The sequence below is a fragment of the Anas platyrhynchos genome, chromosome 16, assembly GCF_047663525.1.
Source record: "Anas platyrhynchos isolate ZD024472 breed Pekin duck chromosome 16, IASCAAS_PekinDuck_T2T, whole genome shotgun sequence".
Lineage (NCBI taxonomy): Eukaryota > Metazoa > Chordata > Aves > Anseriformes > Anatidae > Anas > Anas platyrhynchos.
Window position 1 is genome coordinate 7,491,140 of NC_092602.1, and position 15,995 is coordinate 7,507,134.

Consider the following 15,995-nt stretch of genomic DNA (forward strand, 5'->3'; position numbering starts at 1 on the left):
CACAGCAAACAATCTTTAGGCCTCTCCAAACAATATATGAATATTGCAAGAAAAATTGTTCTTCCTAGAAATGCTGTTACCTTCTCTCGCTTCTGCATCATAAATGAGCACTTTTGTTCCTTCCAGGACAATATACTTCCTGTCCCAGCCCTGCTGCCCACGTTTATTATTCCTGAAGAAAATAAGCACAAAACCACATTGGATTTTCTACCTGGATTATGAACAAAACAAACATGCAAATTGTAGGAAGAGATTTCAGTAACAGTAAGAAACTGTAATGGGCATGTACCAATTATCACCTCACAAGAGCCAGGATAATATATAAAGCTTTTCCAAATGTTTCAGCACCTGATAATGGCACCAAGATTCATGTTTATACCTTGGCACTTTCATCCACCCTTCAAGACGTAGACTGCTGCTTGGCTCCTTCAGCTGCAGACCGGGAGAATTCATTTTATCCCGGCAGAATGCTTCAGAAAAGTGTGTGGCATATTCTGCTGGCAGTCCACAAGTAGCTGGCAAGCAAGTTGAGCATTTTGGGTGACACATCACCTGGCATTCTGACAGAAGGACAGAGAAAAACTTATGTAAAATGACAAAAAAAAGCACGGCACAGTTGCTTCAACTTCTAATGCACAACCCCCAGCTTTTATAAGAATTTCCTTCTACTCTGAACCATCTGATGTTTTCTAATGTAGAATGTTTGCACCAAGAAGTTTCAAAATTTTCATGCTTGGTCATTTATTCAACTTTCACTGAAATTCTATTCTAGACAGCTTATCCTTTTTCATTCTACTGCCATGTTACACTCCGCACATATGCTCTGCTCTTACCAAGACATTTAGATGCTTGCCGTCCAAAGTGCACAGTATCCAGACATACTGCACATTTCGTTGCTCTCATATTTAGCCCCACATTAAAACGATGTGGGATATTGTGATGCATTCGCTCTTTCAGGCGCCGACTGTACTCTAAAAAGGGACAAAATCTATGATCAGGATGCAAACTGTAACAAGGATGAAAATTATAATAAGTTCAGGCATTTTAAAGTCAAAGGAATTAAAAAGTGATTGAATATCCCTATCAAAGCCCCAATGAAAATAGACCCTGTCTATTTTTCTTTGCAATCTGCAAATCTTAAACTACATCTCTACCACAGTAACTACCTTATACAGGTGCACAGAATGTGCCACTTTAGAGCAGACTATAGAGCTGAAACTGCTACTGTTTGGTGTAGCAAGATTATGCCAATCAATCCAGCTAAATTTCAAGTCTGCACTTAACTGCAATTCTTACAATGTGCTAGACTAATCACAGTTTTGCTTATAGCTAACAAACCCTTCAGCACCTATATTTTTGTAGTCAATATACAGCAGGCCTTTTCCATACAGCCTTCATACTAACCATCGGTGCCAGCATATCTAGAAGCATACCTAAAATCCCTGTTAGTGGATCTACTCTGTATTTTTGATCGTTAAGGAATAAAGTTAATCCTTCAAGGCATGCTCTTTTACTGAATAACATGATTCTATTTCCTGACCATGATCTGCCACTGAAGACATCTTCCTATGCTGATGCTATCCATCCTTACAGCACCCTGTGCCTCCCCAGTATCTGTGATGGTGGGACCTTGTACTTGTGCTTTTGGCTTTTCCATTTTCTTCTAAAGACTGGAGGTTGTAGCTCAGAGTCTCTAGGTTTGACACTCATTCTTAAATACCAGTTAGTTAAGAATAAAAGAACAGAGCCCTTAATCCCTTTACTTTTTCTGATGACCCTCTCCCCTCCATTCTTAGTAATATGGAAGGGTATCCCCTTCTTCTAGTTAATAGGGTATCAATATCTTTGACCTGGTAACTTCCATTTATGCCTAACCCAAGTCTTCTCCTATTACCAAAAATCTTGATTGAATCTTTCTGCTCAGCAGAACAAATCTGTAAGCAGCTTAGATAAGTAAAAACCTTAATTGCTAAGGAAACAGCCATAAATCCTTTTGATCAATGCACAGAATAGTACAGAAAACATACTCATTTGAAAAACAGAAGTTCACCAAGGACCTACCCTCTGGTGTGGAAGATTCCTTCCTGCGACTGGAGGGTGGAGCTAGCAGACTGATTGGAGTAGGCTGATGCTCTGGTGAGCGGACTATGGCAGACATGATGATCTGCTGCCTGGCTGTGGCTGGAGTGGATGGATGAGGGTGGTCTGATATTTTCCGATGAGCAGCTACAGATGAGATAAATATCACTGATCAACATAACCAATATGAAGCACTAGTTCACAGCAGTGGTTCTGTGCAACCATTCAATGGTTACAACCAGCAGAAAAACGTGTAGCCTTACTGCATCTTCACAGCAGTAGGTAAGACTTAAACAACACATTACTGTTCTAGCGGCATACAATTAAAGACATGTTTTCAGACCAAAAATGTGCGTCTCCTCCAGATTCACCTTTTCTGCTAACTCCTACCTTCTTCACGAGCAGATCTGAGCTCAATGCGTGTTTTCTGTAGAGCCTCCTCCAGCTCAGCAGAACGAGCTTTCTCCTTCTCCAGTGCCACTTTCAGCTCATTGTATTGCAGGGGAACCTGTGTGGGTAAAGAAGGGTCCTCTTTCCGCCGACTAAACAGGCCCTAGCAACAGAAACACACAGACAACTCCTAACTCCTAGTAAGAGATGGCTTAAACTAGGCAAAGTGAAACTAGCTAGTGGCAGTCCGGCCAGAGGGCCTAATGGTAATTCTGATATAAGTACGGATGGATTTTTATCTCATACTGGCACTGGAGAAAAAGTGTTGCGATATGGATTAATTTAAAGAGGGACAAACATTACCTGTTAGTACTCACACCTTGAGTTTCCGAAAGCATCTAGACAGAGGATCTCAAAATATGTGGTTAAAATTAATTTAAATTCAAAATGACAGAACTGCTTATGACACAGATGTGACAAGCCATGTCACCTGACTAATCAATCCTATGCTACAAGACAACCACTCTAGATACAAAATATGTTCATACACACGTACATACTGTTATAAAAAAGAAAAAAGCATGATAAAATTAAATTAAAACTCTGTATTCCTACAGCCTCATTGATGTGTAGCTACTGGATTGTAACCTAAGTATTGTGGGAATAACAAAATACCAGAAAGGCCATGTGAAAGACATTCTGCCTTGTAAAGCTTGTGCTCAGTGACTCGAATACTTAGATGAGGACACATTTGTGTTGCACAAAGAAAGATAAAACAGAATATTTTGAATACACAGCACATAACTAATCACAAAGCCATTATTTAAGTCCATGCCTCAAACCTTTTTCACCCACCTTTTTCTTTTTTGCCGGTTGGTCCATCTTTGCCTGCAGGAAATCAATGAGTTTGGTTTGCTGAGAAATAGTGCCCTCCATTTTCACTTTTTCATGGGAATAGAGAACCTGTGAAATAAACAAATACGTAAGCAATTTCATCCTAACAGTAGAAACAAATAGACAACTCAATAGAACGAAGTTAAAAATAGTGTATTAGGAAGTGTCACACAGAAACAGTAAGCCACATGCCCAAAGTCCACATTAAATAGGAAGCACAGAGTCCTGCCCACTGTTTCCTCACCCTCACCTGAATGTTTTCCAGCTGATATTCCAGATCACTTCTTTCAGTCTTCAGAAGATCTGCTCGATCTAGAGCCTCCTGTAGTCCTTGAGTTAGGCGGAAGATGTGATTCTTTTGCAGATCCATTTGCTGTTGCAGCTTTGCCTGCTGTTAATAGGAAAACAAAGGCCAGTGTTTGTTTGTTTTTTTAAAAAGTTATTGCATGTTAACATTCCTAGTAAATTAAGCATATTGCACAACTTGAAACTAAACTGACACTTTAAAAGCTAAAAAGCTACAATATTCTAATTTTCCTTCCCTTCAAAGTGCAATATGACTATTTCCATGTAGTGTATTGACATTAATTCATAGCAACAGAATTTCTTTCAACTATGTGTTCAAGCTAATTGCTTTTTAAGCACTTCAAAATTTTGTAATTATTAATTGTACTGCACACACACATGAAGTAATTTGCATGCCATTTCTCAAGTCCTTTATGCAATCACCAAAAGCCATCTCAGCTGTTCCTAGTAAAAAAGATCTTTCCTATAAACCAGGATAATCTCCTGCCTCTATTCACATGAGATGAGGAAATTTAAGTCCAAAAGTTTACATCTTTGTCTCCAAACAACAGAAAACAGCACATGATACAACTACTCCTAACTAGTTTTCTTGATGAGAAAATCCCCAAGTATGAAAACCATCAATGCTGAGATATTATTAAGAGCCAGAAATTTTTCACTGCAATTCATAATGGAATTATCAACTCTATGGTAACTTGTCTGTGCCCCAGGTACATCAACGGGCTCTAACTCCCCTGTGTAGCCTGCAACCACCTTTCCTCCAAAGTCTTCCTCTACAAACTCTTCCCCCACTACCTAGGTTTTGGCCTGCATTCAACAACTCTCTGATACGGTGCATGTGTGTAACCTTGGATCAGACCTCTGTGAACCCAGCTGAATTATGAAAAAAAAGAGCCATGAAAAGCCTCACCTGTGGCCTCCACCCCCATGCACCCTCAGTACATTGGCTCCAGAGCTGGTTTTGAGCTATGGTCCTTGCCCTTGCTGTGTCAGAACTATGGTGTACGAATGCTGTGCCTGGGCATGGACACTGCCTTGCAGAGGTGACCTAGGATGTACCTTGTCACTACAGGCTTCTCCAATGACCATCAGGGAACCAGCTTAACCCAGTTACTGTCACCAGACCTGATCTGGTCTTCTTGTGCAGGTACTGTGGGACTGTGCCTACGGGCTGCAAAGTCCCTGTCCCTGCCCACCTTGCTGGCAGCTCTTGGCTCCCAGCTCACCTTTCCTTGCACAGCAGTTCACCTTTACCGCTCCCTGCTGCAGCCATCCATTTTGCAAAGTTTTAAGTAAAAACAAAGCCCCTATCTTAATTAATTCTCCACAGATGTATATGAGAAGAACAGATATGTAATTACTGCTATCCACACAACTTTCTCCCTTCTTCCCCATTCTATGGAGCCTTCTTTAGTTATAACTTGAATTTACAAGGTTACCTCTTCCAGAAGCCTCTGCTTGAGCTCCCTTTCTGTCTCAAGCTTCTGTTGTAAACTGCGTGCATTCATCTCCAACATAGCATGCTTCTTCTCCAGGTCATTGAGCTAGGCAGGTGGGATAGATGATCAGGACAAGGCTAATAAACAATGCTTCACAATCTTAAAATCCAACTTCACAAAACATACACAAAAGAGAAATGGTACAACTACCCTTTACTTACTATAATGAGCTGCGGGGGGACAACAATTTGGTATGTCACTGCTCAAATTAAAAATGTGGACATCAAGTTATTGACAGAATGCATTGTGAATGGCACAGGTTGTTTTTACCTTTAATTTTTCTCAAAATAGGCACAAGTACAGACTGGAAGATGAGTGGCTGGAGAGCAGCCCTGCAGAAAGAGATCTGGGGTGGGGGCTGGTTGCAGGAGGCTCAGTGTGAGAGGACAAACTGTATTTTGGGGTGCATCACACACAGCACAGCCAGCCAGGCAAAAGAGGTGATTATCCCACTATATTTAGCATTGGTGCAGTCTCACCTGGAGGTACTGTGTGAAGTTTTGGGCTCCACAATAAAAGTGTGTGTATATATGTATATATATATGATTATTTTTAATTTATAAATATAAATAATATTATATATACACATGTATATATAAATATAAAAAAAATACTTGGCTGCATCCAGAGGAGGGCAACAAAGTTAGTAAAAGGGCTGGAAGGCATATCCTATGAGGAGAGCCTGAGGATACTTGGTTTGTCTAGAGTGGAGAAAAGTAGGCCAAGAAGCGACCTCATTGCTGTCTGCAACTTACTGAGCAAAGGAAGAAGAGAGGGAGGTGCTCTTCTCCCTGCAAACCGACAACAGGATGTGCAGGAGTGGCACAAAGCTGTATGAGGGGAGGTTCAGACTGCATGTTAGAAAAAAATTCTTTACCATGTGGGTCATCATGCACTGGAACAGGCGCTGTACAACACATGCACTGTAGCAAGGTGGTTGATGTCCCATGCCTGCCAGTGGGCAAGAGGCATTTGGATAATGCCCTCAATGATATGCTTTAACTTTGGGTTAGCCCTGAAGTGGTCAGGCAGTCAGACTGAATGATCTTTGTAGGTCCTTTCCAACTGAATTAATCTATTCTGAAATGAAATCCCAGGTCTTTGGCTTGAAGACAGAATTCTATCCTATTGACCTCCTATCTTTAATCTGCCCCAGCACCTTGAAAAAGCTGCTCAAGACCACATTTCTAGAAGCAACATCTCAATAAAAGACAAGTATCTCAGCTAATAATAAAAGTCTCAGGCTGGAAGTTACTTACCTTATCAGAAAGGCTCTCAGCTTTGAGTTTTTGTTCCTTTAGTGCTTGCTGGAGGGCTAGAATCTCTGCCTTGTGTTCTTTGACAGCTAGTTCTACCACCTGGCGAGATTCAGTAATACGCTGATCTGCTCGCACTCTGCATTAAAATGGAAAACACTGTTACCTAACTCCTTTCTGGGTTTGACCTCTTCCTAGCATGCAGTGGCATCAATAACTTTCAGGGGTTTGCCTCAAATTCAAGATGTTGCTTTATAAAGCCTGTTTGTTGCGACACTTACATAACCCTGTTCCTGCCCCTGCTAGAAAAGCAGCCTGAAGACCCCACAGTAACAGTTTGGAGCAAGGATTAATTTTCCATATAACAAAATAGAAGTAAAAGAAAAGCAAGACTTTTATAAATTGCAATGATAAATACCATTCCCCTTGAATTGCTCACTTGTAAAGAAACAAAAGGAATAATGTTACTGGTGAATGACTATTAACTAGTATACCATTTTTAGAACTACCTCACAAGAATTTATATTTAGTTCCAACTCCCATATCCTATTCTAAAAATGCTTTGTAGAAGCTCATACAAGTTAATAAAAACGTGCAATAGAGAGAGAAAAGACCTGCTCTGTTTCTCAGTATCCAGCATCCTCTGCAACTCTCTGACACGACATTCAAACTGAGACTTCTCATCCCCTAGAACGTTTCTCCATGCTTCCCACTGACGCTCTTTCTCCAAGAGTTCATCATTCAGGGCCTCCAAGTCCATTACTTGCTCTTCCAGCATTGTACATGTTGTCTTCAAGGCCTCCATAGTCTAAAAATAAATCCTCCTATCAATTCTCACATCCCACATCAAGCATGCACTTTAAGCTTCAGTCTTACCATTTAACTTACAGTACATGCAAATTGGCAGCAAACATTAGCTGGTAAATCACAACCCATTTATTTCAAGGCTTCCATACATTTACTTGTAATTGCCTTTAATGTCAGTTCTATCACATTATGAAGATTTTGGAATTGCCAGGGTCACAAACTTAAAACAAATAGTTCTAAGTTACAATACCCTCACAGTGCCAAACATCTAAATAAAATTGCATAAAAACACAAAGGGAAATAACCAAAAATTTCAATTCATTCAAATACTCAGGGAAGGAAGGCTTAAACAATAATCGGTCCAATCGCCCCTAGAGGCGTATTCATTCCCTGCAGGCTTTCAGATTTAAAAGAATTTTTAGCATTTCAGATAACCATCTAGCTCGACTGTGATTCCAGATTTATGTTACTTACTTGTTTCTGACTGGTAAGCTGCATCTCTCTCTCCGTGATCTCTCGACGGAGATGGTCAACTTCACTTCGCAACTGGACAACCTCATCATTGGCCCCTGAGGCCTCATCAAGTTGTTTGGACAAGAAGAAATTCTGATTGTTCAGTTCTGCATTGTCTTCACTGAGCTGGTTCAGCTGCTCTTCCAAATCTGTTATCACCTAGAAATAAAAATAAATTGGATTATATGTCAGTGAGTACAGCTTTATAGAAAAAGTGTTCTCCTCTTGCAGAACCATTTATTGCTCAGCAAGCAGACAAATACAAGATGCTTTCTTTTGCAGATTTACACGCAGGCTATATTATAATGGCAAATTTTATGCATGGGAGTGTACTTAGATTAGGAATAGCTTTGTTTCTTACACAAAATGCTGTGAATTATTTTTGATTGGGTTTACAGTATAAATATGCTCCAATGCAATTTAAACGTGACAGTTCTCTCTCAAATAATAAAGTACTGTGTTGGGAGTCAGGAGTTCTGGTTGTATTCTCAGATCTCCTGCTGACTCAGTGTGCCTCTGCCAAAGCAACTCATCTTTTTTGCCTCAATTTCCCCTTAAGTGAAATGAGGCTAACGCTTCTCATAGAGACTTTTGAAGCATGATATTTAAGAAAACTGAGTAAGAGGTGCAATGAAGGCAGTATAATCTGATGAATCTTCCTAGAAATGTTGTTTAGATTACTATAAGTAGCACTATATATAGCCAGAAAAAGTGGAAAAATGCAAGAAATATTTTATCCAAGCGACATCAGCATAGGATATATGAAGAAAGAAAAAAACATGGCAGCACAACAGACTAATAGAAAATCAGTGAAAAGCAAAACCTCAACAAGCACAACAGCCTTGCCTTTAATGAAGTGCAACCATCCATTTGTTAAATCAGAATAGCATTAAACTATGATGCTTTAAACCACATTCCCCTTCATTTTAAAGACAAATACAAACAACAGCGGGCCCTTTTCACAATCCCTTTTCATTTTTATGAATGAAAGGCTATAAACACTGGATGGATGAATACCTGTACCTCTGCCTAACTGAAAAGCAATGTCATCACAACAGAAGGGAAAGGATCCTCAGAATAATCTTGAAAACAGCTTAATAAATAGAATTTCAGAAACAATTAACATTCAACTAAATCTGTTCAAGAGGCATTTTTGCCTAGATGTCAAAGAAAAGTGAATAATATACTTCATTAAATGGGACAAACTAAAATCCCAGAACACAGTTGGCCACACATTCAAATTTAAATGTTCCAATTTCCTACACAAGCCAAGCACTTAAATATACAAAGCAGTAGAGCATAGCACATACGTCTCTTCTCAGCTATCTGGAAAGATGACAACCATTTCGTTTTGAAGAATCTGTAACACATATATTGGCTGCCTTTTACCATGCCTCTCCTAGATCTAAATTAACGCCATTTGATTTTTAAACTGTTGGCAGAAAAAGTCCAACTGCCATTACTCCCTGCTGGGTGAAGGGGAGATTCCCATGTGTTGGGTCAAATCAAAGTGATTCATAATCTAAAATACAACATTGCTGATGAAAATCTGATCATGTGGTTGTTCCTTGAGCAGTCTTACTGTTCAAAATATGCATTTTATTCTGTATCATGTATCAAGTTTTTGAAGAACCCAGACTGTATCATAAGGATGTCTTAGTGTCGTATTGCTGTAGGGATAAAAGCTTGCAAATATACTTAAACAAAAAAAAGGAACAAAATGCTTGCTTTTCTAGTGTTTTACCTACCATTTTTACAAATGAGATTGTAATTTCTACTAGCTGCCAGATCAGATAATCTGTTTCTTTTTCTTCTATTTTTATTTTATGTTTAATTACACCACATATATTGGGAATTTTACTGAACCTGTTATACAGCTAAGGTTTCTTCCACTTTCATTGCATAAACTAATGCAAGTACTTTCTATAAAGCATATTAAGCTATTTTTGAAATAGAAGAAAGTAGAGATGGGATGGAAACAAAATGAATAAGGTAGCATGCAGATCTAATACTTCAAACTACTTGACTCATATTTAAAATTAGCTGTATTTCAAGTCAGTTTTATCCCTTTAGGGCTGGAAGCTAAGCTCCCATTGACCTTTATTCCAGGTTCTAAGATTCTAACTTCTTTCTCTAAACATAACTGAAATTAAACCACCCGGTATTTCACTGTTGCATTTAATCTAGTAGGATATTTCTGGAAAATTTCAGACAAAGAACAAAGCAATTAAGAAGGAAGGTTCCAGAAGTAGTAATGTGATCATCTCTCTTGAAGATTTTCCTACCTGTTTATTTATCAAAAATTCCTAAATGGCTTGTCTTAAATTCCAAATATATTATAACCTATGTAACGTAATCTAGATAGATAAATTGTATTTATTTATTTTAAAGCGAGATAATTGGTTCTTCTCAGTATAATGTTCATTTTTTTTCAGGGAGAAAGGGAAAATTTATTGACTAAATTTTAAAAAACTATCTATTGATATTTATAACCTGATAAGGTTACAGAATTTATAAATACTGTAAAGCCTAAATGGTGACAGGTAATAGTGTCACAGGAAAATGGGGCAAGGTGTGATGTAAATGACTGTCCTATGAACCAAGAAGGAAGAAAACAGATCAGGAAAACACATGTGATAGCAGATATCATCTTAGGCATACATACATACAAACTATACCAGAATCCTGTAACTAAAAAGAGTCAATAGTTCTAGGTATTTTTCTTTTTAGTTAAGGAAATCCCCAGGCAAAACAAACAAACAAACAAAAACCTGAGCTATGCTGGATTTAAATTTGTAAGTATACTAAAGGAAAGCCTAGAAAGAAACACTATTATATCCACTGTTATATCCTTCTGAAACCCAAAATATAATTACAAAAGTCTTCAAATTTAAAACAACCAAACACTTGAAAGCTTGGAAAAGCACTTCCAGGCAGTACAGGCAGCCTTATCTGTGGCACTGTATCACCTCTCACAAAGCCACTGAAATTTTCTCCTTAATCTATGAACATCTTCATCACAGCAAATACAGAAGATTGTGATTATAATCTAACTAGACCACACTAATCTTGACAGACTGTTCAATACATGCTACATCTAAGCACACAACTTATCTTTATATTGGTATAGAAGATGGTATCTCATTCTTAAATATTATGGAGCATCCCAAGCGTAACAACTCTTCAGCAAAGTGATTATATTCAGCACAATTCCCTCCCCACCGCATGGTATCAGAGAGGCAGTGTTTTCTATATTTTGAGATTGCACAGAGGTATTATATCTGGCCGAAAAAACTTCTCCAGCCAGAGATCACAAATTAAATTGTATAGCAGTCAGCAGTTCAGGATTGTGAAGATTACGTTTGTATATCAGACACAATGTACAAAATTTAATCCACACGCTCCATGTGTCAAAACCACAGACAAAATAATGAGGGAAAGAAAGAAAGGAAGCAGTTCTAGAATACTCCCAACTACAGTTCGCAACCTTCTCCAAAACCTTATTCAGATCCTTCAGGAAGATGTCTCATTTCTCAGATGCTACTGACAAATGTGCAGGAAAACGTTAGGACACACCAAGGTTAACTGCTTCAGAATGCCATCAGCAGTACGTTCTCTGGGGTTTAATTCAATCTTTAGTACAATCTTAATTCAGAACTTCTAAACTAATGCATAGTTTTACCCTACCCATTTCCACTCCCCCCACCATCACTGAGCTTTACCAGAAAGTTAGCTGTCAGAAGGAAGAAAAAAGAAAAAGCCATCTCTCGCCCCTAAATTATCATGAAGAGAATGTGGAGCAGGCACCAGCTTCACTTCATCTTAACCTATTCGCATTTGGACCTGAGATACCAAGCTGTTAAAGCTGAAAATTACCAAGCCTCTTAATGACCACAGCCACAGATGCAGACAGGCTTGTGTGTCTTCCTGTATGATGGATATTTCGTAATAAACTCCTTGATTTCGTCCTCTTTCCATAATCAGAGAACTTCTGCAACTTGAAACATACCTTACACTGTGAGAGATCTCAGTCTCCAAAAATACATCACAGCTTAGCTTGGGGGACATCGCTCATTAGGAGCTGCAAAGCAGGAGGACACTGCATGGTCTGTGTTCTCTTCCTTCCCACAACAACTCAGTCTTAAAACATACACTCCTGTACTCCTCAATCCCACTCCTCAGAAGATGCGCTGCCTCTTCCAACCATGACCCTTGTTCTCAAAGCATGATATTGTCCATAAAGAAGGCCCCATTAACACCACAGCAACACCCTAAAAGTCTCAGACTTTTTGTTAGATACAAAAACTACAAAGCTCCATTTTTGCCTATAAGAAGCAGCTGTCACAACATTTTCTGTGAAATTAAAATCAGGAACAACCCCTCCCAACCAGCAGCCAATAACATAAATATACGTACGTGCGTGCAAGTATGTACGTGTGCGAATATTCTTGTTTGTTTGTTTGTTTTACAAATTTAACTAAGCCATATAAAACTTTTTGCCTGGGTATTAGCCATGTTACAGTGGGCAAGATTTCTTCACTCTAAGAGATAATTTAGCGAAGTATGTAACATGCCTGAATATTTTGGAAGTTCTTAAGAATATGTAAAGATTTTTTCCTGTATGCCAGCTAATTGAGCCAATGTGGATCAGGAGCTCATACTCAAGTCAGAAGGACTTCGTGCATGACTAAAGTGGTATGTGTGCCTAAGGCTTGTTTAGTTTTAATGCCCCACTATCCCATCTCATAGACAAGTGCAGAATCAAGCATCTCAATGCTTATGATAGCAACACAAGACAATCACAAAGGAACCTCAGGGAGGGGAGATAAACCTTATTTTAATGGTGAAATCTTGAATAAATGGAAGTGCACTATCCAATTAGTACTAAAAATGCCATTCTCCTTTCTAGAGTAAAAGCAATAGCCTATACCTGAAAAAAAAAGAAAGATTCAGGCAGTGGATTCCTGGAACAGCAATAGTATTTTATACTAAGCTGATTGTAAATACTTTATGAGATAACTTTTTTTCTATTTTTTTATAGACATTGCCACTTCCTCACTGAATGTTTTCTTCTTGAAAGAATTCTATGATTACTTAGATAACTTAGTATCATTTTTAACATCAAATGTGCTGATGATCCAACAACAAGCCATAATTAAAATCCAGATGGAAACAACTGACAGAAACGTAAATCTTCCTATTTAAGAAAATGTATTTTATTTCCAGTGTTCTTGCTGATTGCCAGGGAAATAACTTGAATTTTAAAACTCAAATAGATCATACGGTTAATATTTTTGATAGAATAATTCTTTAAAGGTAGGGAACTAGTCCTTCACCCCCTCAACAGATTTGCTGGATAAACTATAATTGTGAGAAGATTATGATAAAATATCATTCTTCATGTGTAGCCATGTGCACCTGTATGTGTGTAGAGCAGGTGCTACAATTTGCAACCTTTATTGTAATTATGTATCTTATTATTTTTTGCACAACTGAGGTCTTTGTACAAGAAAGCAGAAGCTTTTTCTTGACCCCAACAGTAAAAAAAATAAAAATGTTACAAGATGAAACAATGCAAAGCTATCAAAGTAATTAAATATGAATTCAGAAAGACGTAAGACGTAAGAAATTAAGACCAACAGTATAGAGATGGTCTTTATGTACACACCACAAAAGACAGCAAATTTAAAAATAGGAGAACCTAAAAGAGTATTGACTTGGGTCAGAGGCCTCAGCAAAAGAAAGGACAGAAGTGCAATTGGAGTACAAGGAAAGCAGTTGCACATTTGAGGTGTGAGCCTCCTCTATAACTGGAAGCTGTGACCTTTGTAAAGCTAGAGTACCGAAGTAGAGTATTTTTATTTATCTTTTGAACACTAAGAAAAATATCAAAGTACTGCAGTCTTTCAATAATGTACTTTTTTTCCCTCTCTAATCTTATTTTCATTTTTTTCTTATGCTGTCCTGGGTTACTTAATAAGATTAACTAAAAATTAATTCCATACCAGAATTCCAGAGTTTCCAAGTTTGCCAGAGTAGCTCAAGGAGTTTGTTTCACCTCAAAATGGATGTATTTTCAAAGCTTACTAAAAGAATAAGCCTACTCATTGCTATGCTGTATAAGTAGCATCATATTACAATTATTCTCTTGAAGTGCTATTTTAAAATGAGTATATATTCTAACCACCTTCCATTAGAATTAAATGGTCACCAAGAAGAGAAACCTGCATCATATCGGTCACTATTCAATTAAAATAAGGTTGAAATATCTGGTGAAGACACCATAATAAACGTTACCTGATCCCTCACTATCAACAGAAGACTGTCCTATCATTTATCTCAATGGTCCACTGTAAAGAGGATGGACAGCTAGAACTACAACACAGAAAGTTTCTATCCATGGTCAATTAAATTATACATACATTCTCCCAGGCTGGAAAGAGAATGTATGATGAGCATGTATTATTCATGTAGGAACTGTTTCATTAATTTATTACTGATGAAGATGTTTTCTGATGCCTGATCCCACTTATCCCACTAAAGGGCATACAATGCACAACACTTAAAATCTTTTCATGCAGAACATTCAAAGCTCTTGACATTCTTGTAATCCTATGGGTCACTTCTCACTGCTGGAGATTGCTTGCCACATTTATGGAGCCAAAATCCTACAGCAGTGAGATAATGAGTTACAACCTCTGAAAGGCAGCCTACCACACAGTAAAAAGAAGCTACAGATTTTCCACACAACTGATTTTTGCCTGCATGCAGATCACATAAGTATTTTCATAGAAAGCCATCATTCTTTACAAAGGCCAAGACAGAACAAAAGAACAGAAAAAATAGCTATGGATGTAGGATACACGACAACACATATGGAACCAAAATATCAACTTGAGCAAGTGAAGAAGACTACAAAAAGCAAAGTTTCTTTTGCAGACTTTCTTTTAGATGGAGGTTAATACATTTTGGTGAGCTCTACTTCCTCATTCCTTTAACAGATTATAGTGATATTCTATTAACAGAAGAGAAGTTAAGCACTGCTTAGTGCTGAAGAGTAACTGAGGGAAACAGAATAACTCTTAAAAGATATTTTTGAAAGATGAAAACTTAACCGTTTGATACTTATTTAATCCTTTATTTAGTCCTACAGCACCAAAAATAGATTTGAGGAAATTACTGGAAGTGGGGAAACAACTGAGATAAAAAAACAGCAGTTAAGCCTTGCTTACAGGGTGGTGTAAGGAGAAAAAGCCTAAGGAGATCAGCAACCAATGCTGATCCAGAGGACTCAACACTTCTGCAGTTCATGTCATTGGAAGTCAGATGTTCTCATCAAGCATCATAAGCAAGTTTGACGATAGTGGTAATCTGCAGGAATACCTACTAATACACAAAGCCTAAGACATCTCTCCTGGACTGATGAAATGAATACAAAAACACATCAAAAGATCTCAAGCAATATAAGGTGCAAATTAAGATCCTAGAGTCCTTTCTGCTCTTTGAGCAGATGACCACATGTCATTGCATCATCTGGAACCATAAATTTTCTTGTCTCTTCAAACAAGCTTGAAATCCTCCTTAAAACCCAGAGTAGCATAAATGCTCTCCCATTCACTCTGGCCTAGATCTACAATGCAGCTCAGGATTTGGACAGGTAGATCTTTCCTTCTCCTTGAGAGCAGAAAAAATCTTTACCTACAATCGCTTTTGCAGCTGCTACACCATTCTTATTAGCTGCACTGCAATGAGATATTTTAATTTTCTTTCTTCTCCAAAAAGAAGAATAGTATTAATTTCATAATCCAAATAAAACCTCACAAGTGAGGTTTACCTAAAGCCTAAAAGGAATCAAATCCAATCACTATCTCCTACTAACACCTTGAAGACAGGAGTCCACATTAGTAACTAATGTCATCAAGGAGTAAATCAGTAAATTGTTTAGTTCCTTATCCTTAATTTCAAAATAATTCAATGATCTGTATTTAATACTCACTGTGCAGCTATTACGAAGGGCTTCAAATTTACGCTGGATTTCATCTCTATGTGCCTAAAGGAGGTAAGAAGTTAATCATCAATTTTTCATACATTAGAATTAGAATCCAACAGCTGTTGCTAAACAAACTGCAGAACAATCTACCAGCAAGCAAAGTTTGGAAGGCAGATGCTGCACACTATGAAAGCACTCTGTAGTGGCAAAGAACTGATTAGCAAAAGTCACATCCTACTTAATCAAATGCTCCTAATTCTG

At 38.0% G+C, this 15,995-nt stretch overlaps 1 protein-coding gene across 17 annotated transcripts in view; it reads right to left on the reverse strand.

The window, feature by feature from the left end:
* Window positions 1-15,995, reverse strand: part of CIT (citron rho-interacting serine/threonine kinase) — a 122,277-nt gene that overhangs the window by 13,086 nt on the left and 93,196 nt on the right. For 12 of the 17 annotated variants that reach the window (XM_072024277.1, XM_072024276.1, XM_072024275.1 and 9 more), the window contains 12 exons: window positions 15,741-15,794; window positions 7,706-7,903; window positions 7,039-7,232; window positions 6,428-6,563; window positions 5,109-5,213; window positions 3,614-3,754; window positions 3,325-3,432; window positions 2,470-2,632; window positions 2,062-2,226; window positions 834-971; window positions 380-560; window positions 81-172 (listed from right to left, as the gene is read on the reverse strand). In XM_072024277.1, the coding sequence (XP_071880378.1) occupies window positions 81-172; window positions 380-560; window positions 834-971; window positions 2,062-2,226; window positions 2,470-2,632; window positions 3,325-3,432; window positions 3,614-3,754; window positions 5,109-5,213; window positions 6,428-6,563; window positions 7,039-7,232; window positions 7,706-7,903; window positions 15,741-15,794 (1,675 nt within the window). The remainder of the gene's footprint in view (window positions 1-80; window positions 173-379; window positions 561-833; window positions 972-2,061; window positions 2,227-2,469; window positions 2,633-3,324; window positions 3,433-3,613; window positions 3,755-5,108; window positions 5,214-6,427; window positions 6,564-7,038; window positions 7,233-7,705; window positions 7,904-15,740; window positions 15,795-15,995) is intronic. The other 5 variants (XM_072024273.1, XM_027469908.3, XM_027469911.3 and 2 more) reach the window with 2 other exon arrangements.